Source organism: Chlamydomonas reinhardtii, chromosome 11, assembly GCF_000002595.2.
Source record: "Chlamydomonas reinhardtii strain CC-503 cw92 mt+ chromosome 11, whole genome shotgun sequence".
Classification (NCBI taxonomy): domain Eukaryota; kingdom Viridiplantae; phylum Chlorophyta; class Chlorophyceae; order Chlamydomonadales; family Chlamydomonadaceae; genus Chlamydomonas; species Chlamydomonas reinhardtii.
In genome coordinates, this window is record NC_057014.1 from 652,118 (window position 1) to 675,834 (window position 23,717).

A 23,717-nucleotide genomic window follows, 5' to 3' on the forward strand; every position below is an offset into this window, starting at 1 on the left:
CGCCACCCGCGGAGCTCGTGTTGCTGCAGGCGGCACTGCCCATGGACAGCAGCCCGCGGCGGCAATAATAATAATGGCGGGTGACGAACCCACTGCTTCTGACACCGCGGTCGCGGCCGCGGCTTCCCCGCGGCCGCTAGCGGCGGGGCCCTCGCCGCGCACGCGCAGCCGCAGCGGCGCCCTGCAACTGCAACTGCAGGCGCAGCGGCGTGGGGAACTCGGATCTCGGGCGGGGGGCAGTAGCAGCAGGGGCAACAGCCGGGGCAAGGCACGCGGCAGCGGCAGTAGCGGCCGCCCCGCCGCCTCCATGGCAGCTCTGGTGGGTCGGCGGTTGGCGGTGCCGCTGGCCCAGCTGTACGGCGGAGGTACGGACGTGCACGGCGACACGGTCAGCCCGGGGGTGGTCAAGGTGCGTGAGCGTGTGTGTGTTTTGGGGTGGGGAGAGCCCGGGGGCTGGTTGGTTGAGGGTTGGGCGGGTGGGCGGGTGGGTGGGTGGTCCGGTATACGTGGCGCCCATAGGTGGGCGATGCGCGATATTGCCAATTGCTGCACCTCCCGGCGGCGTGTTGTTTGCTCGCCTGCAAACACACACACACACACACACACACACACACACACACACACACACACACACACACCTGCTGGTACCAACATGTCGACGTCCTACCCATCGTTCCAAACACACACACACACACACACATACACACACATACACACATGCACACACATACACACACATGCACACACACACACACACACACATACACACACAGGCAGTGGACAAGGCGCACCCGGGCTGTGTGGTGGTGGCGGTGTCGGGCGACCCGCGGCGACTGTTCCAGCCCGCCAGCCTGGTGCGGACCTGGCTGCTGGCTCCGGCAAAGGCGGCAGAGGAGGCGGAGGCGGAGGAGGCGGCGGAGGACGCGGAGGAGCAGGAGCAGGAGCAGGAGGAGGAGGAGGAGGAGACGGAGGGGGAGGAGGGGGAGGAGACGGATGAGGAGGCAGGTGGAGTTGGGGGCGAGGCAGCGGGCATTGCGGGTGGGGGTGGAGAGGAGGACGAGGAGGAGGAGGAGGAGGAGGCGGGCAGCGGTGGAGAGGAGGAGGCAGCGGAGGCAGCGGGGCCGGGTGATGCGGCAGCACCAGCACCAACAGGCGGCGCGGCTGCTGCTGGTGATGGCGGCCGTGCCACACCCACTGCCGGCATGATGCGCAACAAGCGCAAGGCCACAGCGGAGGAGCCGCCGCCGCCGCCGCCGCCTGCAACCGCTGCCGGTGCTGCCGGTGTTGCTGGTGCTAGTCGGGCGACCGGCAGCGGTGGCGGCAAGCGGCAGCGGTTGTCGGCGGGGGAGGAGGCGGGGGAGGAGGTGGGGGAGGCGGCGGAAGAGGCCCAAGGACAGGTCCTTATGCTGACCAGGCGCAGGGACACGGGGATTGCCGCGGCGCCTGAGCGACAGCCAGTGGCGGCGGAGGCGGCGGCATTGCGGGGAAGAGGCTGCGGCGGCAGAGGCGGTGCCACTGCCGCTGCCGCTGATGCGAACTCAGCAGGTGCGGACGATGTAGACACTAACGGCGGCGGCGACAGCTCCAGTCGTGGCGGCGGTGGCAGCGTCGCGGCGGCTGGCGAGAAGCAGCAGGCGCCAGCGGCAGCACCGGGCATGGCGGCGGCGGCCGCGGCGGCGGCGGCGGCTGGGGCACCGCCTCGCACCAAGCGCCGGTCGCGGGCAGTGTTTGGTTCGCCGCGGCGTCGGGGGCTGACGCGGCTGTCTGACGTGGCGGACCTGGTGGGGCAGGTGAGGTGGAGGTGTGGCGTGTGTGCCACCAGGAGGACGGGCGGGTAGGCATGCCTGTGTACCGCCGTGCGCACACTCCCAACACGGCACGCCGCTTGAATCACAACCATAATTGACTGACGGAGACGGACACATCACAACCCTGCCGCCAGGACGTGGACGTGCCGGCCAGTGCGCGGCGGGTGCGGGGCCGGGGCGGCCAGACGCGGTCGCCCCTTCGCGGCAGTGCCAGGTGTGTGTGTGCCGACATGCAGGCAGGCGGCCGCGCGTACGTGCATACGGTGCTTGTTGGGGGGTCGGAGCACGTTTTTGGGCTGAGCCCCCCCAGCGTCGGCAAAACATAGCATACCGGCGCAAACCGCGACTGCTACGTATAAGTATTTGTTAATGCCTATTGCATGTAAATAGGTGGCAGGGAAAATTCGGGCGGAGCGAGAAGTGCCTTCGCGGTCGATGGACAATTGACTTTCGCGAGGTCGCGAGGAAAGCATCCGGTGCCCGCTGATATGCAGTCTCTAAGGCAAAATATGTTGGCGGCAAGCAAAGCGGGGAAGTATATCGAAAGTTTTGAGCGACTTGCTGAGCCATGCCTGCTAACGCGCCAGAATGCCGAGAAGCCCCGAGGTCGCCCCCGCCCCGCGCCCAGCCCTTTGAGCGTGGGGCGCCGGGGAGGTGTTGAGTATGGCAGGAGGCGAAAGAAATGCTTGGGGTGTTTGGGAGCGTGACAAGGCATGCATGCGTGGCGCGGGAAATCCCGCACGGCCCCAACCCAAGTGTCCCTAGCCGATGCGCCTGCGCGTCGTAGCGGCATGGAGGCTCTGACGGGGCGTTACACGCCTATTAACTCCCAAGCGTACGGGGGCTCAGCCCATTTTCCAGCTGTACAAAGCTGACACCCCTTGTTCTTACTTAAGCGTGCATCTCGGGCACGCGGATTGCGGGCATGCTCGGGAACCTCCCAGCCGCTATTGCAACCACCTTACGGCAAATCAAGAACCGGCGCTCTGCAAAACCTCATTCGTCATCCATTTGTCAACCTTAACCGCAACTGCCAACTGCCAACTACAACTACTGCCAACCGACAGGGGCCGGGTGACGGGCCCTGACGATGCGCACCGCAACTGTGTGGTGGTTAAGATGGCGGCGGACGGAACCCGGTGCGATGCCAGGGGCTGCTGGGGATAGAGTTGGGGAGGGAGCTCCGGGGTGGGGGGGGCGTCGGGGGTCTGAGCAGGTGGCGTGCTGCGTGTCACGGGTCACGTGTCACATGTCGGAGCTCTCAGGGCTCACGCTGGCAGACCGCACACACCAGGCATTGTAGGACGCTGCCGGCCTGGATGCAGCTCGTCCTCCAGCTTTCACTGGACGGCATGTGCCTGCATGGCTCGCTTGTGCACAACGGACCGGCCCGCGCCCCACCTGCCACACACGCCCCACCTGCCACACACGCCCCACCTGCCACACACGCCCCACCTGCCAGTACCCTCACGCCCTACCTAACCCCCCCACCACCACCACACGCCGCAGGTGGTGGTTCTCAGCGGACGAGGTGCGCGGCTGGATCATGGCGGCGGCGGCTGGTGGCGGCGGCGGCGGTGGCGGCGGCGGCGGCGGTGGCGGTGGCGGCGGCGGCTTCGTTGGTGCTGGTACAGGTGCAGCTGGGCCGCAGGAGGAGGAGCAGCATCAGCGCTACTGGGCAGAGGAGGAGCAGCAGGAGGAGCAGGAGGAAGACGGCGGCGATGGTGGTGATGGTGGGCGCCAGCGGCAGCAGACCAGGCAGCGCCGGCGGCGGCGCCAGGAGCAGGAGCAGGAGCAGGAGCAGCAGCAGGAGCAGCGCCTTCGGCCGCAGCAGAGGCGGCGGCGGAGCAAGACACTGGCGGCGGCGGCAGCAGGTGCGCATGGTGGAATGAATTGGGAGCGGGAGTGTGAGGGCATGATTGCTGCAAGGGGGGAGGGGAGGGGAGGGGCGGTATGCGTTGCGTGGCAGGACGGCTTGAGGCCGTGGGGCTCGCCCGGCGGCGGTGGCGGCGGCGGTTGATGGGTCATGTGGATGCTACGGTACCTTTGTTGGCTGGCGAGCAGGGCTTGCTTGTTACTACCTTTTCACCAACAGCCACACACGGCGCCCACTCCTCTCTCCCTTCCCCACCATCTTCCCCACCATCTTCCACCTTCTGCCCTGCTACCGTTTCAAGGGCACGAAGATGGCGATGACGACAACGACGCAGACCTGATGGCGGCGGAGGTGCTGACGTCACTGTCTTACTCAGCGGATGGCGGCGGCGGCGGCGGTGGCGGCGGCGGCGGCGCCACCGCAGAAGCAGCTGCAGCGACCGAGGCGGCTACTGCCGCTGAGGTCGCGGCGGTGCCGCCGCCGCGGACTTCGGCTTTCCGCAACCGTGCAGGGGCCGATGGCGGCGCGGATGGCGGCGCCGGCGGCGGCGCCGGTGGTGGTGGTGGTCGGGGTGGTGGTGGTGGTGTCAGGGCGCCGGGTCGACAGCAGCGGCGTACAGCAGGGGGTGGTGGTGGTGCGGAGGCGGCTGCTGGCCTGGCGGCTGCAGAGGCGGCAGGGGCGGCAGCAGGCGCCGTGGAGGAGGCGCAGAGTAAGGGGGAGGGGGAGGCGGCAGTAGCGGGGGGGCTTCTGGCGTTCTCGCCCGCTGCTGCTGGCGCCGCGAAAGCGGCGGCACCCCGTGCGCGCCGGGAGGCATCTGCGGTAGCAGTTGCGGCGGGTGAGGGCGTGGCCCGCGCCGTCACCTTCCCCGCAGCGGCAGCAGCAGCGGCAGCACAGCTGACCGCTGCTACTGCCAATGCTGTGGCAGTAGCAGCGACCGATCCTGCCGTTGCTGCAGCTGCTACTGCCGGCGGCGGCGGAGGCGCCCTACAGCGCCTGGCGGCGGCGCACGCCTCCGTCAACAGCCACATGGCGCTGCTACAGCTGGCGGCTGCTACAGCCGCCGCCGCAGCCGCTGCTACTGCCGGCGCCACGGCGCCGCCGGTACCAGCAGTTTCTCAGGAAGAGGAGCCACCTCAGCAGCCACAACAGCAGCAGCAGTCACAGCAGCACCACCAGCAGCAGCAGGCTGCAGTAGCAACTCGCCTGGGTGCGGCCAGTGGTGAGATGCTGGCGGCGGCGGCGGCGGCGATGCAGTCAGTGGCAACTGAGTTTGCCTCCATCGCGGCGACTGTTGCCCAGTACACCGACACTGGGGCGCAGCAGCAGCTGCAGCTGCAGCTACAGCTGCTTCAGCTACAGCCGACGATGCCAGCACTTCAGTTGCCGCTGCCGCTACAGCTGCCGCTTCCGATGCTGTCGCCCTTCCCGGCGGCGGCGCTGCCTACTACTGTTGTCACCACGACAAATGCGGCAGCGGCAGCGGCAGCGCCAGCGGCAGCGGCAGTAGCGCCCACAGCCTCAGCTGCTGCTACAACCGCCGCTGAAGTCCTCGAGCGGTCTGCTACTGCCACAGCCGCCCAGCAATTGCTGCGTATGGCCTCGCAGGCGGCTGTAGCAGGCAATGCGGTGCCGGCGGCTGTAGCAAGCAATGGCGGCGGTGACGGCGGCACATCCAGCACAGCAGCACCGATGCCAGATTCAGCCGCCGCCGCCGCCGCCGCCGCCGCTGACGCCGCCGCCGCACCCCCGCCTGCTGTGAGGCAGGCGCCGACGTCTCAAGAGCATCTACAGCGTGGCACCAGAACCAGTGCAGCGGGCGCAAACACCCAGGGACAGGACAAGCCGCCGCCGGCCGCCATGCCGCCGCCGCCGCCGCCACCGCCGCCGTCGCCGCCGGCCCGGCGGCAGATACCGGCTGCACCGCCAGACCGTGGGGCGGCGGCGGGGGCGGCAGAGGTGGCGGCGGCGGCGGGGGCGGGGGCGGCGGCGGCGGCGGCAGCGGCGGCAGAGACTCTGACGGCGCTGCGGCGCAGCGTGACGCCGCCGCTGGCTGCTGCCGCGTCAACGTCGCCCAGCAGGCGTGGCGCCGGTGCAGGCACAGGTGCTGGTGCAGGCACAAGTGGAGGTGCAGGCACAAGTGGAGGAGGAGGTGCAGGCACAAGTGAAGCAGGGGGTGCCGGCGCAGGTGCAGGTGCAGGTGCAGGCACAAGTGGAGGAGGCGCAGGTGGGGGCGGTGGCGGTGCCGCCGGCCCTTCCCCGGCTGTGCCACCCGCCGCAATGCCAACGGAACCGAAGCAACAGCAACAGCAGGAGCACCAACAGCAGGAGCACCAACAGCAGGAGCAAGGAACCGAAACTGGCGGCCGCGCGGTATCACAGCACACAACAACAGCAGCAGCTGCAGCATCCGCCCCTGGCAGCAGCAGTGGTGTGCGACTGCTGGCAAGCATTGCTGAGCTGTCGTGCCCTGCCGCTGCTGTGTCCAACACGGACCCGGCGGACCCCATCATTGCGGCAGTGGCGGCAGCGGCACAGAGCGCGCAGCACCTACGACCCACCGTCAATGCGGGCGGCGGCGGTGTTGAGGTCGCTGGCGGCGGCGGCAGTAGCAGTCGCGGCGACGGGGCTGCTACTGCCGACGGCGGCCGTCTGGGGGACCGCGAAGATGCTGACAACGGCCCGCCTTGCTTGAGCCCGGAGGCGGCGGCGGCACCGCTGCTACGGCTGATGGAAGCAAAGGCGGCGGTGGGGGCGGCGGCGGAGGCGGCGGGGGTGGCGGTGGCAGAAGGGGCCACCGCGGCCGCGGTGGCAGCAGCAGCGGCTGCAGGGGAGCCGGTGCCGCCGCCGCTGGCGACGGCAGTGGCCGAGCTGGCGGCAGCGGAGGCGGTGGTCCGAGGGGAGCGCGACATGCCCGACCTCACCAGCCCCAACGCAGCCGCAGCAGCCGCCGCCATTGATGGAGGCCCCGGCGAAGGCAACGAGGGGCAGCCGTCAACCAGTGACTTCCACCGCACCCATTCACCGCCACAGCCGCTGCCGCAGCAGCAGCTGCTACAGCCGCCGCAGGGTTCACAGCTACAGCCGCACCACCATCATAACAACAACAACGACGACGCCGCAAATCGCGCCGCAGCCAGCTTGCTGCTACAGCCGCCGCCCAGCCCCCGCAGTAGCGCAAGTGAGGTGGCGGCGGCGGCGGCGGAGCTGAGGGAAGCTGCCACCCTGGCGGCGGCGGCGGCGGCGCCGTTTGGATCCGCCGCCGGTACGCTTGGCCTTCCCGGCGCCATCGCCGGCACTGCAAGCATTGCGGGCGGCGACGGCGGCGCCGCCGCTGATGCTGCTGGCAGTTGCGGTGGACCGACTTCTGTTGCCGCGGATGGCAGCGGCGGAAGTGCTGGAAGTGCTGGTGCTGGTGCTGCTGCTGTGCCGCCGGGATTCGTGGGACCTGCGGCGGCGTATGACCCTCTCTTGGATAATGATGCTCCCGGCGACGACGGCGGCAACGGTGACGGCGGTGGTGGCGGTGGTGGCGGCGGCGGCGGGGCGGCGCGGCGGCGGGGTCGGCAGCTTGTGGCGCTCAGTCGCACACTGCACGAACACCAGCCCGCGCCAGTGGAGGTGGGGCCGGAGGCGGAGGCGGAGGCGGAGGCGGAGGCGGAGGCGGAGGCGGAGGCGGAGGCGGAGGCGGAGGCGGAGGCGGAGGTGGACACAGGCGACGGCGGTAGCGGCGATGGCAGTGCCAGCGAAGGCAGCGATGGAAGCGCAGCGGACATGGGTTCGGGACCGGCTGGGGTTCAGGAGCCAAATCAGGGGCGTGAAGAGGCGCACGCAGTCGCGCCACTGCCGTGGCAGCAGGAGCGAGGCGGTGTGGAGATGGGCATGATGGACAACGGGGAGAGCTACCCGGGGGAGGTGGCGGACCTGGCGGTCACGTGTGAGCGGCTGGCGGCGGCGGGTCTGTCGGAGCTGGTGGCGGGCGGCGGCGGCGGCACGGGTGGCGGCGGCGGCGGCGGCACGGGTGGCGGCGGCGGCAGCACGGGTGGCGGCGGCGGCGGCAGCAGCTGGGGAGATGCGTGGGACATGAGTGGCAGAGAGAGCGGCGGTAGTGGCGGCGACTATGGAGGCGGTCGCGGCTGAGGCGAGGGCACAAATGCTTGCGTGGACGAAACGGCCGATGCACGCAGACACGCACCCTGTGGCTCACTCCTGTTGAAGCAAGGGCGGATGGCTGTGACCGGCTGCTCTGTTGCAGCAGTTGTTGCAACGGCTCGCTTTGTTGCTATGCGGTTAGTGGTTACGAATACGGTATATATATCAGGCACGCCAAGCCATTCAGCCGTTGGAACAGCCAGGGACAACCCGTTGTGTGCGGGTTAGCCTTCATGGGCTGCCCAGAGGTGGTCGCGGTTGTGGACGGGTCGTGGTGGGAACAGGACTAGGGAACAAGACTAGGGACACTGTGTTGCAAGTGCTTTGCCATCCACGCACCACCACCGGCCCAGACCTGTGACGGACGAGTAACCCGGTCGCCAGGGATTGTGTGGATCTGCTGTCTGCAACATTCCTCTCCTCCCCGTTTACAGCTTTGCTGTCGTGGATTCGCGTGGATCGTCCACGCCGTGACGCCGCACCGTCTGTCCGGCTCACAGCACAGATACCGAGTTGCAGCTGCTCCCGCCCCATTGCATTGGGGCCTTGTTGCAGGCCCTGGCTCTCCCCTCACAACAAGTTCCGTACAGCCGCACCACCGCCTTGCAGCGGTGGACGCTTGCTACCCCCCCCCCCCATCTTGACACGTCAAGGACAAGGAAGTCGCTATAGCACCCTCTCCTAACTGTACCCAAACCTGTAATTCCGTATGTAACGCACGCGCCATCTTGACTACCAACAAAGTCCAGCCCCTGTACGCTCCTCGTGCCACCCTATTGTGCATGCCGTACCCGCATCATCATGCCGTACCCACACCCTGCCGTACTTGATCACGGCTGCAGCCCCATGCGCGCCATGTGCATGTACTCCTGCTGCCGCTGCCGCAGCGCCGCAATGCTGCTCAGCAGAGCCGAGTCCACCAGACCCGCGCCGCTGCCGCCGCCAATCGCCCCCTCAACCACCCGCCCGCCGCCGCCAGCGCCCTCGCCGCCGCTGTCCCCGCCGCTGCCGTCGTGCGGGTGTCCGTGCTGCTGCTGCTGAGCGGCGGCGGCGGCTTGCGCCGAAGCGGCGGCGCCCGCCGCCGCGCCTGCGGCCGCGGCCGCCGCCACCCCAGCCCCATTCGCACCGCCGCCGCCGGCATTCCCGCCCGTCACAATCACCACATTCGGCGGCGGCGCGCCGCCCATTGATGAGGTCAAGAACGACGGGGCGGTTATCGGCCGCACGCCGCCGGGCGAGTACGGCGAATAGTAACCGCCGCCGTAACCGCCGCCGTACGGACCGGGGGTGGTTGCTGCGCCGCCGGGGCTATAGGCGTCTGATCTGTACGGGCTGGCGGAGCGGGCTGTGGCGGGCGCGGTGTTGAGGTACAGTACCTCGGACATGTGGCTCACGTGCTTGGCCTCCGCCGCCTTGAACTGCAGGGGGAAGTGCAATTATGATTAATTGGGGGAGGGGGTAAGCCGTTCATGTGGAGAACAAGGTGACTTACATCAACGGGGAGGGGGGTTGTGAATGTCAGCCTAAACAAAAGCAAACTAAAACGAGCGGAGCACAGGCAGAGGAGTGGGCGAGCGAGGTCTCTTTGACGGGAGTAAGACCTCAGGACCCGTAGGGGCAGAGGTCACGAGGGACAAGGCGGGGCAGCGGTGAAGGGCAAGTGTGAAGGCTGGTCAGGATTGCGTACCGTACACACCGAATGCGCCTCGCGTCCTCCCCCATCCCCCCTGCCGCCCACACACACGCACAGCCCACCTTGAGGTCCGCCACCTCGTCTGTGAGCGCCGCCACCGCCGCCACCGCGCCCCGCGACTTGCGCTTGAGCCGGCGCAGCTCCGACTCGTGCCGTACCGACATCTCCTTGACGGCGGCCTGATGGGGGGAGGGGAGAGGAGGGGAGGGGAGGGGGAGAGAGGGGACGGAGGGTGAGAGGGGAGAGAGGGGAGAGAGGGGAGAGAGGGGGAAGAGGGGAGAGAGGTGGGACATGGATTGGTGAATTGGGGAAGCCCCATCCTATCATGCATCTGTCGCCCCGCCCTGCCCCGCCCCCCTCACTCTCCATCACGTGCCCCTCCTCCTCCTGCTCCTCCTCACCCTTCCACCACACCCCCGCCATCCCCGCCGCCCCCCACACACAAGCATGCTCACCTGGTACCTCTTGGCCAGCGCCGCCTTCTCCAGCCCCCAGGCCGCCCGCCCCGCCGCCTCCTGCCGCGCCGCCGCCGCCCGCTCCTCCTCCGCCTCGCGCCGCACAGACTCCAGCTCAGCGGCCAGGGAGTCGCGGGTGCTGCGAGCCTGCGTCATGGGGGTTACACACGAAGGCAAAGGGGGTATGCACGAATACGTAAAAGGAATGAGGCGGCAGGGCGCAGGGTTTGGGTAGCGTGCGGCCCCGCTATTGCGTCTATACTGTCCACGCGACAGCTCCCGCCCCTGCGCCTCCAACTCCAACTCCCCTGCCTGCATCCCCCCCTCAGCCTCCCCGCCCCCCCGTCTACCACTACCTGAGCTACCGTAATCATGAGTGTAACCCCCCCCCCCCACACACACACCCACACCCACACCCACCCACCTGCAACGCCTGCTCCTCCGCCCGCTGCAGCCGCTGCTCCAGCTCCTGCCGCCGCTCCACCAGCTGCGTCGCCGTCATCTGGCTCTTCACCAGCTCGGCCTGCGGCACACAGGTCAGGCACACACAGGCGATACATAAACAAGAGTGGACGTGGCATGAGTGTGCATCACAGCTTCTGCATGTGAGGCGACGCTCGCTCCGCACCCCGTAATGCAGCTGCCCCCAGCCCAAGCCTGTCGCAGTGCTCAACTCCCCTTCCCCCTCCCCCTCCCCCTCCCGCTCTCCCCTCTCCCCTCCCCCCCCTTGGTTTAGTTTGGGCTGGTATTTACAACCCCACACACCGCACCTTTGCGTCCGCCGCCTCCGCCCTGGCCGCCTCCAACGCCGCGCCCGCCTCCGCCAGCTGCCGCGCCAGCCCCTCGCCGCGCTGCCGCTCGCCCGCCGCCTCCCGCAGCGCGCCGTCCGCCTCGCCCTGGGCCGCCCGCAGGGCCGCCTCGTCCTCGCGCCGCCGCTCTGTGCGCAGGCACGTGCGTTTGTGTGTGTGTGTGTGTGTGTGTGTGTGTGTGTGTGTGTGTGTGTGTGTGTGTGTGTGTGTGTGTATGTGTGTGCATATGTGTGTGCGTGGGCACATGCTGTTTATGGATGTGTGACTCTTCCCTCCCGCGGCTCCAACCCCAAAGCCCCCGCCTCTGCTGGCCCCTGCCCCGCTCCCCGCCCCCCCGCCCCCCCGCACACACAACCGCCTCACCCTCCGCCTGCCGCTGCAGAGCCGCCAGCTTCTCCTGCATGTCGGCCCGCGCGTCCAGCGCCTCGCGCTGCCTGTCGCCCGCCGCCCGCCGCTCGTCCGCGAGCTTGGCCTCCCAGCTGGCGGCCAGGCGGGTCAGCTCGTCCTGCGGGGCAGCGAGGACAGGAGGGTACCGGGATGGGGGCAGGGGTTGCAAAGATCGTTGGAGAAGCGGTACAGGATGGGCGGTTACATTCATGACTAGTAAAGGAAGTGGGGGGGGGGGGCTTGTGGTGTTCCAGGCATGGCTGGTCGGCGACAGCGGTGGCGGACCGGGGCAGCGATGCACAGCAGACTCCATCACGGTGCCGAGCCACCTCGCGCGATGTATTTATATGTCACTCCAGTGCGGTGCCGTATTGTTGTTGCTCATGCCCATGTTTCCTCTGGGGCACGGATGGCCTACTGGGAGTGGTGAAGGGCATCCTTCCAAACCCGCCCCCCCCTCCGGCCCCACCTGCTGCGCCAGCTTGAGCTCGCTGATGAGCGAGTCGCGCCGCGCCGCCTCGCCCAGCAGCGCCGCCACCTTGTCCTCCAGCTTGCGGATCTGGTGGGGAGAGAGGGGCGGGTGATGGAGGGGGCGGGTTGGAGGTGTGTGCAGATGTGGGTATGGAGATATGCGTGTATGTGTACGGCATGTGGAGGTGTGGGTGCACAACATGTGGGTGGTAGGTGGTTCTGTGGTGTGGCATGGCTGCCCCCAGCCCCGTCCCTCCCCGTCCCTCCCCGTCCCTCCCCGTCCCTTCCCGTCCCGTCCCTCCCCGTCCCGTCCCTCCCCTCCCCTCCCCTCTCTCCTCCCTGCTTCCTCCCCTCCCTCCCCTCCCCTCCCCTCCCCTCCCCTCCCCTCTCTCCTCCCTGCTTCCTCCCTCCCCCTCCCTATTGCCTCACCGCCTCCTCGTGCTCCTCCCTCCCCCTCCCTACTGCCTCACCGCCTCCTCGTGCTCCTCCAGCAGCGCGCTCTTCTCCGTGGCCGCCAGCCGCACCGCACTGTCCAGCTGGCCCTGAGGGAGGCAGGGGGGAGGGAGGGGAGGCAGGGAGGCAGGGAGGGAGGGGAGGGGAGGCAGGGGAGGCGCCAGTGGGGGGTTAGGAGGTTGAGGACAAGGCACGATGAGCACCGGCGCAGGGGCGGGGGCAGGGGCATGGGACAGGCGCAGGGGCAGGCATAGGGGCAAGGGGCGTGCTACGTGACAAACAACTGTGGGCCCAAAGCCGTCTCACGGCAGCGTGCAGCGTGCAGAGTTCAGGCGTGCGTGTGTGTGTGGAGGGGGGGAGGGGGTAAGTAGGACAAGGAACAGCAATTGGCACACCAGGTTCCCCACGCGCCGCACGCACCTGCAGCGCCGTCTGCGCCCCCTGCAGGCGCACATTGCTGGCGAACAGGTCCTCCGCCGCCCTCTGGCTCTCCGCCAGCTCCGTGACCAGGTGCCGGTTCTTGCGCGTGACGCTCTCCACGAACGACATCAGGTTGGCGGCCTCATCCTGCGTGACGGGTGGGCGGGACGGGTGGAGGAAGGAGTACATGTATATGTCCTGCGTATGTGTGTACGTGTGTGCTTATGCAGGTACACACCTGACAATCACATCCTTCCGCGGCCTCCAACCCACATATGCCATGTGCCTCCTCCCCAACCATCCGTCCAACCACCCGTCCAACCTCTCCGCCTCCGCGCCATGCCCACCTCCGCCGCCTTGACCCGCTTGTCCGCCTGCGCCGCCGCCTGCTCGCGCTCCACCACCGCCTTCTCCTTCAGCCGCCGGACCTGCAGGCGTGGGCACACAGAGCGGGTGGCACAGGTGGTGCGGAGAAGTGTGGAAGGGTGGTACGAGGGTGGTATGGTGGTGATGCGAAGGAGTATAAAAAGGTGGGCAGCAGGCGTAGGGGGGGAATGGCCAGGTGCGGGCAGCAGGTGCGGAAAGGAGGTGTGGGGTGCGTTGCAGGTCCAGGCTGGGCAGGCTCATTGCTAGGTACGTACGGGACTTGGACCTGTTGCATACGTCTGCACACGCTCCTGTTTCACACGCTCCTGTTTCTTGCACGTGCTTTCTCAACCCCCCCCCCCCAGCATCCCCGTGTCCCTTTGCCTTGCCGCCCCCCCCCCAAAACACACACACACACACACACACACACACACACACGCACACACGCCCGCCCGCCCGCACCTCGTCCAGCTCCTGCTTCATCTGGCTGTGGCTGTAGCGCGCCGCCTCCAGGTCGCGCTGCAGGCCGCGCAGCTGCGTCTCGCACGTGGCCAGCTTGCCTGCAGCAGGAGCAGGAGGAGCAGGAGCGGAAGGAGGAGGGGGAGGGGGAGCAGGGGGAGGGGGAGCAGGAGGAGGAGGGGGGGTTGCATGCATGATTGGTCAAGGAAGGCGGAGGGGGTGGAGGAGCGGCGAGTCCGTTGCAGTCGGGTGCTATTGTGCACTGCGCGGCTGTTCGGAGCTCCCCTGCCCCGTGCCCCACGCCCCATGTACCATGCATTCCCCACCCCCACGCCACCGCCCAGCGGCCCCGTCGCACTCCTCTCTCTCCCCATCCCCATCCCCAACCGCATCCCTCCCCACCCACCCGTGCAACCCCCCACCCCGCCCCACCCCCCCCTGCACGCCCCCCCCCCCCCCAGCCCCACCCTGCAGTGTGGTGATGAGCGCGGCCTTGTCCCGCAGCTCCCGCGCCTGTGCCGTGGCCTCCAGCCGGTGCGCCTCTTGCTCGCCCACTGTGCGCACCTCCTGCGGGGGCATGCCGCACGTGTGGGGTGGGGGGAATGGTGGTGGTGGGCAAGAGGCTGAGAAGCACCCGCACCATGCAGCCAGCACCCGACCCGAAGACCGCCGTTCCAGGCCTACCCCACACGCGCACACGCACGCACACACCCACATGCGCATTCTTCCAGTTATGACCCAAAACACGCATATGACCCTTTCCCCACACACTTACCCCATGCGCTTTTGTAACACATAAACACAATCCGTACGCGTAATGTTTTCCTTGTGCTCTTTAACACACACACACACGCCCTCGCTCCCTCCCTCCCTTCCCTTCCCTCCCCCCCCACCAGGCTGCGGTAGGTGTTGTGCAGCTCCTCGTACTCGCGCCGCAGCTTCATGTAGGCGGCGTGGGAGGACTCGGCCTCCTGCGCAGGGCAGGGCGGCGAGGCGGGCGAGGAGGTGAGAGGTGTGTGTGTGTGGGGGGGGGGGGGAGGCACACGCCCAAGCCCAACGAAATGGGTTGGGGGAGGGGAGATGGAAGAATGCGCGCGGGGTGGTTGCGGCGCAAAGACGGGGCAAGCTGTCCACGACGTTCATCTTCGCTCCTCTGCGCGCTCATATCCCCATGCCCTGGATTGGGTTTTGAGTCTTGGTTGAGTTGTGCGTGGAACAAGTTACCCCCATTCCTCTTTCCAGGCTCACAGAAACAGCTTGTTAACACGCACATACGCACACGCACACATACATGCACACGCGCACACACACACACACACACACACACACACACACACACACACACACACACACACACACACACACGCTCCACACCTTGGCCAGGTTGTCGGTCTTGGCGCGGTACGGCGCATCCACCTCCTCCAGCAGCTTCACACGCAGCACCTCCAGGTCCCTTTGGGGGGGGGGTGCGGGGGAATAGTGAAGACATAGGGGGTAGTTTCTTACAATCCCAAGGAAACCAAGACCCAGCACCAGTCCACAAGGTGAGAGATAGAGCCAAGGTTTGGGGTGCGGCAGTGGGGATGCGGGGGGGTGGGGGGTGGGAATGGCTACCGGTAGCAGCTTGGCATGTCCAGGACTGGGCCTTTCTACCCGCACACGCCCAACCCTGCTCCCCCTGAGACCGCAACACTCTTCTGTCGTGAACCCCGGCTGTGCTTCCTCGTCACCGCAATCAGCCCCTTAGTTCTCGTGTGGTTGATTGAACAAACCCCCTTAAACCAGCCCCCTCTCTCCCCCCGCCCGTCCAGCTCCCCCGACGCCGGTCGCGCACCTTGGCCCCAGGATTTGAGCCTTCGCCGCGTCCAGCTGGCGCTGCTTCTCCTCCAGCTCCACGCGCCAGGACTCGCATAGCGACTGGTACTGCTTCTCCACATTGTTCTGTGGAGTGTGCAAGGTGCCACAGCGGACCGTGTTGAGCGTGTGTTGGGCCGCAGCAGGCCGGGGCCAAGCCGGAGAAAGTTGAGGCTACCAACGAGAGAATGGCACGTACCCGGTCGTCAAACAGGGTGGCGTAGCGAGCCTGCAGAGTTTTATTGCTTTCCACCAGCTGCAGGTGAAGGCCCTTCAGCTGCGCACCATAAAGCCAGCGAGCGCGCGGTAAGTAGAACGATAGCGTGGGGCATGTGGCCGGCCGAATGCCCAACTTACGTTGTCGAAGTTCCTCTTCAGGTCTACATTCTCCGCTTTCAGTTGAGTAATGATAGCAATTGTTTGAGCCACATCCTGCAACAGGGGCCCAAGTGGGTTTAGGACTTCTGGTCTTCGTGCTGGGTTGACCAGCCTGCGCAGCCCTGGCTTCAAGAGCTCCTGCGCACCTCCGAGCCATAGTCGCTAATAACACTTTCACTCATACTCGAAAGGTCTAGCGCATGTTACGCCAAAGAGTGCAGTAGCACAGCGCGCTGTTTCGTGCACGATTTCAGTGACTTGAAAGTGTGCAGCTCATGCGTACATATTTTGGTTCATTGACACTATCACTGCTGGCTTGCACCGAACCATCGGCCGGATGGGGCCCCATGCAATTTAGCTGGAATTGGGCTGCAATCAAAGCGTATTGACGATAATTTCGCAGCTATTCCGCAAGACCCGTGGCCGGGTGTTCGGCGCACTGCTGGCGGAAGCGAAGAAGAGCCAGGACGCCGGCCGCCCCGTCAAGCGCGTGCGCTGGGAGCAGGGCGTGGAGATCTCGTACCTCAACGCCAGCAACCAGCGCGTGCGCTACGACTTCGATAAGCCCGCGAACGCGCAGGGCTTGCCGGAGGCGGTGGCGAAGGCGGTACAGGCGGCACTGGACGCCGCACCGGCGGCACCGGCGGCAGCGCCGACGGCGGCGCCGGCGGCGACGCCGGCGGCGGCGCCGGCGGACGTCAACATGACGGCTGCTTAGGCGGCCGCGAGCCAGGAAGCAGTTTCAGATCTGCGAGTACTTCAGTGGAATGTGCATGGATTCGCTGCGTGGAAGCAGGAGCAGACTAGTGTGATGCGAATGTTGCTGAGCTACGACATTGTTGCGCTAACTGAGACTCACCTGCAAGGCGATGCTATGTTGCGTGCGATCATGCCGCAGGGCTCACAGCTCCACACGTTGGACGGAGCGGGTCGGAAGGGAGGCGTGGCGCTGTGGATAAGCGCAAAGATGGCTGATAAGGTGGAGTTGTTAGGCAAGTCTCAGCTGCCAAGGGGCAGCCAGAGTATCTGGGTGCGGTTTCGTGGGAACGCACTGGCGTTGGGAGGGAAGAGCATAGTGATAGGAGCATGCTACGCGGCCCCCGCTAGCTCTAAGCGGTATGCAAGGGCACGTGTGCAGGCTGGCGTGACACGCACAGCGGGAGATAGGGTTTTCGGCAAGCTAAGAGCACTGATAAATCGTTTTTGCACTGCTAACGACGAGCTGTTGCTTATGGGAGATATGAATGCACGGGTTGCCAATTTGCAAGAAGTCCTAGGCGCGGAGGCGGATGGTGAGATTGCTGCACACACAGGCACGAATGCATCGAGCCTATTAGCGGCCATACCGGAGAGGAAAAGCATGGACCAAAAGCAAGGCCATGCGCACGGCCAGCTACTTGTGAATCTGTGCCGTGAGCTGGGACTATGTATCCTGAACGGACGGGTTGAGGGTGACGCGGACGGAGAATGCACGTTCACAGGAGGCACGGGGAAGAGCATGATTGATCTCTACGTTACCACACCGGCACTTTACTTCAAGGCACGGCAACTGGAGGTGTGCAACATTCCTGAAGGCGAGGACGAGATCCACCTAGGTGACTTGATGAGCGATCATTGCCCTGTTAAGCTCACGCTTGGGGTTGGCAGATGGGATCAAGCTGCGAAGCAGCACGGCGGCAAGGCTCGCTTTGATATGCGTAGACGGGGCGCGTACTCATCGATTTATCAGGATCCGGAGTGCGCAGAGCTGCGGAGGATAGCCGATGTCATGTGTCGTCTGGGGCGCAGTGCAGAAAATGGCGGTATCACCAGCACGGAGGCAGTGGACCGGCTTGGCAAAGTGCTATACCGTGCGATGGATAAGGCTTTTGGACGAACTGGGACCGACACGCGCAAGGTACGTGGGCAGGATGACGCACCCTGGTGGACGGAGGAGCTAGCGGCTGCGCGACGGGATATGTTAGGACAGAAAGCTCAGATGAGAGCTACTGGCACCTTGCAAGATGAGGCTGCACGGGCCGAATTTTCGAGGCTAAGGACGCGGTACCAGCGCATGCGACGAGAGGCCAAGGAACGATATAAGGTTACGTTTTTCACAGAGTTTTTGGATGAGTGCAAGGCGGACCCACGTGCCCTATGGCAGCGTCTGAACGATGGGGTTGTCCCCTCCTGCCCGCTCACATCGGTCACGGATTGGACGTCCTTCTTTGACACACTCTATAATGGCTCACTGAATGCGTTTGACAATGTGACTGCGGACGAGATTCTTTCCATGATTAATAGAAGGCCCGGCGTAGGTACGCGCAGATGGGCAGTAGAGGATGCACAGACGCAGGAAGATGAGCCTAGCGCACGGCACGCACGAGTTGTGGCAGCTGCGTCCTTGAACATACCTTTCTCGCTGAGCGAGGTTGAAGAGGCGCTACGGTGCCTAAAAAATCACAAGTCTGGCGGGCTAGACCGCGTACCTGCAGAGTGCTACAAGTACGCCACGCGGGAAATTGAAGACGGAAAAGAGTTTAATGTGCTTGCGCCGTTTTTGCTGACACTCTTTGAGCACATACGCATTAGCGGCGACTACCCTAGGCAGTTTTGTGAGACGTCCTTAACGCCCATCCACAAGAAGGGTGACGTTTCGGACATGTCCAATTACCGCGGACTGGCGGTGGGAGGAGCGCTGGCCAAGTGCTACGCCTTCCTGTTGGAGCGGCGTCTCAGTACGTGGGGGGAAACCTGTGATGCGCGTTGTGCTTATCAAGGCGGCTTCCGCAGAAAGAGGGGCACGATTCACAATTTGTTTGTGCTACGACACCTCACGGACAAGTACAAAACGACACAATTGGGCAGGGGGCAAGCATTATTCGTGTGTCAGATCGATTTTGAAAAGGCGTTTGACAGAGTGCCGAGGGATTTGTTGTGGCAAAGACTGGAAGAGAGAGGAGTACACGGCGCCATGCTGGAAGCGTTGAAGAAAGCTTACGAGAAAGTGATGTTACGCGTACGCGTAGATGGACGTACCGGTGACCCTTTTGAGTCAACGGCTGGCGTGAAACAAGGCTGTCCATTGAGCCCCACACCACTCGGGGAAAACCAAGGCGTCCGAAACCGGGGTTTGACGTCCGAACCTGGTCCGAAGCTGGTCCGAAGCCGGTCCGAAAAGTTCGGACCGGGAGGTTCGGATGGGAGGGGCAGTCTGGGCGCCCAGCCCAGAGGCCTGGGCGGCCCATTTCGGACAGGCCGATTGATTCGGATGGCCGGCCCAAAGGAGGGCCGCCCGCCAACATAGTAATTCCTGTAACTTTAAGCTTTGCTAGTGGCTTCTTGATTCTCACACAGTTTTAGTCCGTAGAACCAGCAGTTTAGAGTTGCGTCCATGGACGTGCGATTGCAGCAAACAAACAACTGCCCCCACCCACCCCCACCTTCACTTCCGCACGGTGTCAGATAATGATGTCGCAACTACCACCAAAAAGTAGGCTTAATTAGAACGGGGAACTTCTGGACTAAACAGTGCTGAGGTGTCAGGGGGCCCGCCCTGGCCCATCTCCGATCTCGCTCCAGTCCCTGGTCATGACAACCTCGCCACACAAACTGTTCATATGTCAAGGGGACAAGCTTTTACCCTGACGATGAAGCCGTAAGAATGCTAGGGTGCAACACAGACAGAACACAGACGAGTGACAGCGCGTGTCAACTTGGTTTGTCTTGCCGCCACACTGATGAACCTGTTCTATTTCCCACACGCCCCGCCCCGCCCCGCCCCGCCCCGCCCCGCCCCGCCCACACCGCCCTGCCCCGCCCCGCCCCGCCCCGCCCCGCCCCGCCCCGCCCCGCCCCGCCCCGCCCCGCCCCGCCCCGCCCCGCCCCGCCCCTTCATCCTGAGTGTGTCTGAGCCATCACACAAAGCGCTTCTCGAGCTCCACGTGGATCTGGCGCGGCAGGTGGGTGTTGTTCGTTGTTTTCGCACTCTTCACGAACCAGTGCAGCCGCAGGGAGTAGCTGCCATCCAGTCGCCCGGCGTCGCCTGCATGCACGAGGTTGGAGTGCACGAACAGCAACTCGCCCACCGGCAGCTGCAGGCGCACCAGCCGCCGGTGGGGGGTGCTGGCGCAGAGGTCCTTCAGCACAGCTGCAGTCCGGCCCGCCTCCTGTGCTGCGGTGTACGCGCGGCCCCACAGCAGGACCTCGTGCTGGCTGGCCTGCGCCACCAGCAGGCTTGCCGGCTGGAGGGCGAGCATGATGAACCACCCGGGCTCCCCTGGTGCCATGTCGTAGTGGGGCACCTGCTCGGCAACCGGACGAGTGCCGGGCAGGTTCGCCAGCAGCACGGCGTCCTCCAGGTGCAGCCCCAGCTCACCCTTCGGGTCTGCCGCTGTCACGACCTCCTCCAGCAACGGTCGCAGTTTGTCGCAGAGCGCCAGGAGCCCAGCGCTGCCCGCGAGGTCCTTCCACAGCACCTGAACCCGCTGGCCCGTCCCCACGCTCATCCGGATCTCCGCCTGCACGCCCTGCAGTGCTGAGATGCGCTGGAAGATCTGCTCTCCGCGTTTGTCCGCCAGCGACGCCAGCTCCGCGATCAGGCGAGGGTTGATCAGCCTTGTAAGCGTTGCCGGCAGACGCACGGCGGCAAGGCCCAGGCCGCACAGCAGTGCAGGTGGCACCTCCTTGACCTCGCAACGGTAAATCTCGGTGGTGGCCTCGTCACGGGCAGCAGGCGGCGCCGCATCCTCGGACCTTTCTGGGCTGGGCGGCTGCTCCAGGCTGGGCGGCCGCCTCTTCTTCTTGGCAGGGCGCGCGCCAATCGGCTCCTGGCCCTACAACACAAGGGCATGAGCGATACACGATAAGCTGAAGTGGGCGTAAAAAGCCAAGAGCCGCCCCGCCCCGCCCCGCCCTGCCCCGCCCCGCCCCGCCCTGCCCCGCCCTGCCCCGCCCGCCCCGCCCTGCTCCGCCCCGCCCTGCCCCGCCCTGCCCCGCCCCACCCCGGGCTGCCCCGCCCGCACCGCCCTGCCCCGCCCCGCCCCGCCCTGCCCCGCCCGCCCCGCCCCGCCCTGCCCCGCCCCGCCCTGCCCCGCCCACCCCGCCCCGCCCTGCCCCGCCCGCCGTTCTAGCTGTCAGGGGATGCATGCCCTCTCACCGGTCCAGTTATGTTGCGTTGACCACGCGGTGCGGCCAACCGCGCACTGCTCCTCTGCGCTGCCCTGGCCGGTGGTGCCTGTATGCATGAGAGCGGATCGTGCAGTTAGTGCATGCATGCTACCGGATCCTCGCCCCGTGCACCCACACATCATATGACCACTCACCGGCAGCGAACCACTGGCTGCGCCGCTGCTGGCCCCTGCGCGCCCACTCGAGCTGCCATCTATGCCGCTGACTGCTACCGTGCGCCCACATGTGTCACCACTTGCGCCGCTGTTGCTGACCTCCCCAGCCATACGCTGCTGGGTCAAAGAAGCAGGTACGCGACGTGCAGGCGGCTCGCTGGTGCGGGTACTGGCGGCGCCGAGCTGCTTTGTGTCCTGTGTCGTGTCGGTGCCGGCATCACTGCCCGCCTCAGTGAGCTCTGTAGCCGGCACGTACTCCGCGGGCCCAGCCAAGCGGCCAGGCTGTTGGTCTTCGGGTGACCACCCCTGTACCACCGGCGCCTGCGCCTGCGCCTCTGCCAGCTGCTGCGCCTGCGCCTGCGCCTCTGCCAGCTGCTGCGCCTGCGCCCGTGCCTCTGCCAGCTGCTGCACCTGCGCCTGCGCCTCTGCCAGCTGCTGTGCCTGCGCCCGCTCCTCTGCCAGCTGCTGCGCCACGGCCTTGTTGGTCAGCTCCTGCATGGTTAAGTGTGTGAGTGGCCATTATAATCTATCGGAGGACGTGGGTCAGGAGCAGTACAACATGGCCGTAGTTGGGCAGCACCTGTAATCACCGGGAAGCCTTTCGCACCTGTGCGGCATCCTCAAAAGCGCGGACCGCGTAGTTGTACGTGGGGTTGTTTGCTGCGAGGGTGCCCGGTGTGGGAGCGCCCTCCAGTGCGGCAATCTCCAGCAGCATTCTTGCCTTGCCGCTCAGGTCTGCCTGCAGCCACCCCTCTCGCCCCGCCATGATTTCCTGCACCAGCAGGGCGCCGCCCTCCCGCACGTAGTCGCATGCCCGCTCGGGCTTTGACTTGGACCCCGTGAGCTCCATCAAGGTCACTGGCACGGGGGGGTTCTGCGTAAACAGCAGTACATTTAAGGGGGTGCCTAAGTGTCTGCAGCTGGACTGGTCACAGTGTCCTCTGCTGCCCACCTCGGGCGCCGGCGCCCCCCGCGGCCTGCTGGGGACAAACGTCGTGCCGAAGAGCAGGAACGGCTTTGCTGTTGCGGGCAGGGTGCCGATGTACTCCATGCCATCCTTGTAGACCACCAGCTGGCTGCCGGGCTCACACTTCCCCAGCGAAACTGCCGCGAGGAAGAATTGCCGCTTGAAAGTGGACTTCCAATGCCGCGCACGCTCCACTGCCCGACCAAGCTCATGTAGCATTTGAGTGGGGTTCCCAAGGCAACCGAACTTGGAGAAGACAGTCATTCTAGTGAGGTCTGCCAGCTAAGTTCGAAATCAATCCCTCCTCGCACAGTCTGCGGCTGGTGTTGGATGCATTGTTGATGACAAACGAATACAGTTTGGCTCTATAAAGTGGTACAGACAATAAGAATTGAGGAATACGGCTTGTGTGCGAAACGAAAAAAACCCATCGACCCCGGTGGGTTTTCCGTTCGTCGCGTACACCTCGAATTCTTTATCCCCTGATGCTCACACCTCACCTAATGCCAAGCAGCTATTGATAGTAGGCATTAAAGACGCATTCCACTCCCAGGCGTGTCCATCACCACCACGTCCCAAACACACTGCTGAAAACCCGGCGGCGCCTGGACCAGCCACAGCTGGGCTTGGCTGATGGGAGCCGGACCGGGGTTGTGTGCGTTGATCTGCGCCACAACGGCCTTCGCCACCGCGCAATCCCAGAAGTGGTGCTGCCGTGGCGTGGGCGCGGCGGCGGCGTGTGCCTCCGCCGCGGCGCCCCCATGGCCGTGCTGCCCACAGCCGCATGGCTCACGGCGAGCCAACGGCGTATGCGAGTTTCCCGGCAGCGGCACTGCGTCAATGGCCAACCGCCACAGCGTCTCAAAGTGTCACCGTTCCCAGCGTACCTTCTGCCAAAGGCGTGTGTGTGTGTGTGTGTGTGTGTGTGTGTGTGTGTGTGTGTGTGTGTGTGTGTGTGTGTGTGTGTGTGTGTGTGTGTGTGTGTGTGTGTGTGTGTGTGTGGGTGTGGGTGTGGGTGTGGGGGGGGGGGGGGGGGGCGCATGTGTGTGTGTGTGTGTGTGTGTGGGTGGGTGTGTTAAATAGCACAAGGAAAACATTACGCGTAGGACAGTATGTGTGTGTGTGTGTGTGCATATGTGGGCTTGTGTATGCGTGTGCTCGTGTGTACACGAGGTGCGTGTGTATTGACGTGCGCGTATGTGCGTACGTGAGCATGAGCTTGTGCATTTGTGGGTGTGTGTGCACGCTTGTGCGGGCGCGTGTGCGTGTGCGTGCGCGTGGGTGTGCACCTGTGTGCGTGCGTGCATGCGTGCTTGCGTGCATGCGTGCGCGTTTGCGTGTACAGGGGCAGGGGCAAGTGCAAGGGTGTGAGCAAGGGCAATGCTGTGGGCGTGGGCGGGGTGCTTGTTGTTTGTCACTTGACTCAACGCTGCACAATGCCCTACTGTGCGTGTCTCCACGCGGGCAGCCCAACAGGGTGTATTCTGTGTGTGTGCGCTGTGGGAAACTGTGTTTCTGGGCGTGGCCTGCTTGTGTGGCCCCATCTGAGCGGCAGGCACATGCATCCCATCCATGCCCGCATCCGACGCAACCAGCACCCATCGCTTGGCCTAACACAGCACGATGGCCAACTGTGCGTGTCTTCAAGCTGGCAGCCCAGCGGGGCGTGTCCTGTGTGCGTATGCTGTGGGGAAGTGTGTTTCTGGGCGTGGCCTGCTTGTGTGGCCCCATCTGAGCGGCAGGCACATGCATCCCATGCCCGCATCGGACATAACCAGCGCCCAATGCCTGGCTCAACGCTGCACAATGCCCTACTGTGCGTGTCTCCACGCGGGCAGCCCAACAGGG

The 23,717-nt window shown here is 65.6% G+C and overlaps 3 protein-coding genes across 4 annotated transcripts; 1 reads left to right on the top strand and 2 right to left on the bottom strand.

Moving 5' to 3' along the window:
- Positions 1 to 48: 48 nt before the first annotated feature.
- CHLRE_11g467619v5 (uncharacterized protein) lies at positions 49 to 8,210 on the top strand. Its single transcript, XM_043067370.1, has 6 exons — positions 49 to 409; positions 774 to 1,790; positions 1,943 to 2,022; positions 2,876 to 2,947; positions 3,318 to 3,682; positions 3,986 to 8,210. The coding sequence occupies exons 1-6, from the start codon at positions 74 to 76 to the stop codon at positions 7,819 to 7,821; spliced, it is 5,706 nt and encodes a 1,901-aa protein (XP_042919369.1). The 5' UTR covers positions 49 to 73; the 3' UTR covers positions 7,822 to 8,210.
- Positions 8,211 to 8,249: 39 nt separating this feature from the next.
- On the bottom strand, positions 8,250 to 15,788 carry CHLRE_11g467620v5 (uncharacterized protein). The gene is made up of 18 exons (XM_043067371.1): positions 15,725 to 15,788; positions 15,558 to 15,632; positions 15,400 to 15,477; positions 15,181 to 15,287; positions 14,721 to 14,799; positions 14,240 to 14,317; positions 13,814 to 13,913; positions 13,350 to 13,447; positions 12,869 to 12,949; positions 12,522 to 12,668; positions 12,119 to 12,190; positions 11,647 to 11,736; positions 11,154 to 11,295; positions 10,752 to 10,918; positions 10,406 to 10,504; positions 9,982 to 10,128; positions 9,589 to 9,705; positions 8,250 to 9,251 (listed from the first exon to the last, which is right to left on the bottom strand). The coding sequence occupies exons 1-18, from the start codon at positions 15,758 to 15,760 to the stop codon at positions 8,664 to 8,666; spliced, it is 2,301 nt and encodes a 766-aa protein (XP_042919370.1). The 5' UTR covers positions 15,761 to 15,788; the 3' UTR covers positions 8,250 to 8,663.
- A 2,664-nt stretch (positions 15,789 to 18,452) lies between these two features.
- Positions 18,453 to 22,238, bottom strand: CHLRE_11g467621v5 (uncharacterized protein). Of its 2 annotated transcripts, none has more exons than XM_043067373.1 (5): positions 21,855 to 22,238; positions 21,510 to 21,776; positions 20,882 to 21,394; positions 20,716 to 20,793; positions 18,453 to 20,386 (listed from the first exon to the last, which is right to left on the bottom strand). In XM_043067373.1, the coding sequence occupies exons 1-5, from the start codon at positions 22,086 to 22,088 to the stop codon at positions 19,475 to 19,477; spliced, it is 2,004 nt and encodes a 667-aa protein (XP_042919371.1). In that variant the 5' UTR covers positions 22,089 to 22,238; the 3' UTR covers positions 18,453 to 19,474. The 2 variants fall into 2 exon arrangements, with proteins under 2 accessions (XP_042919371.1, XP_042919372.1); XM_043067372.1 differs by having other exon boundaries at positions 18,453 to 20,392.
- Between the last annotated feature and the right edge of the window lie 1,479 nt (positions 22,239 to 23,717).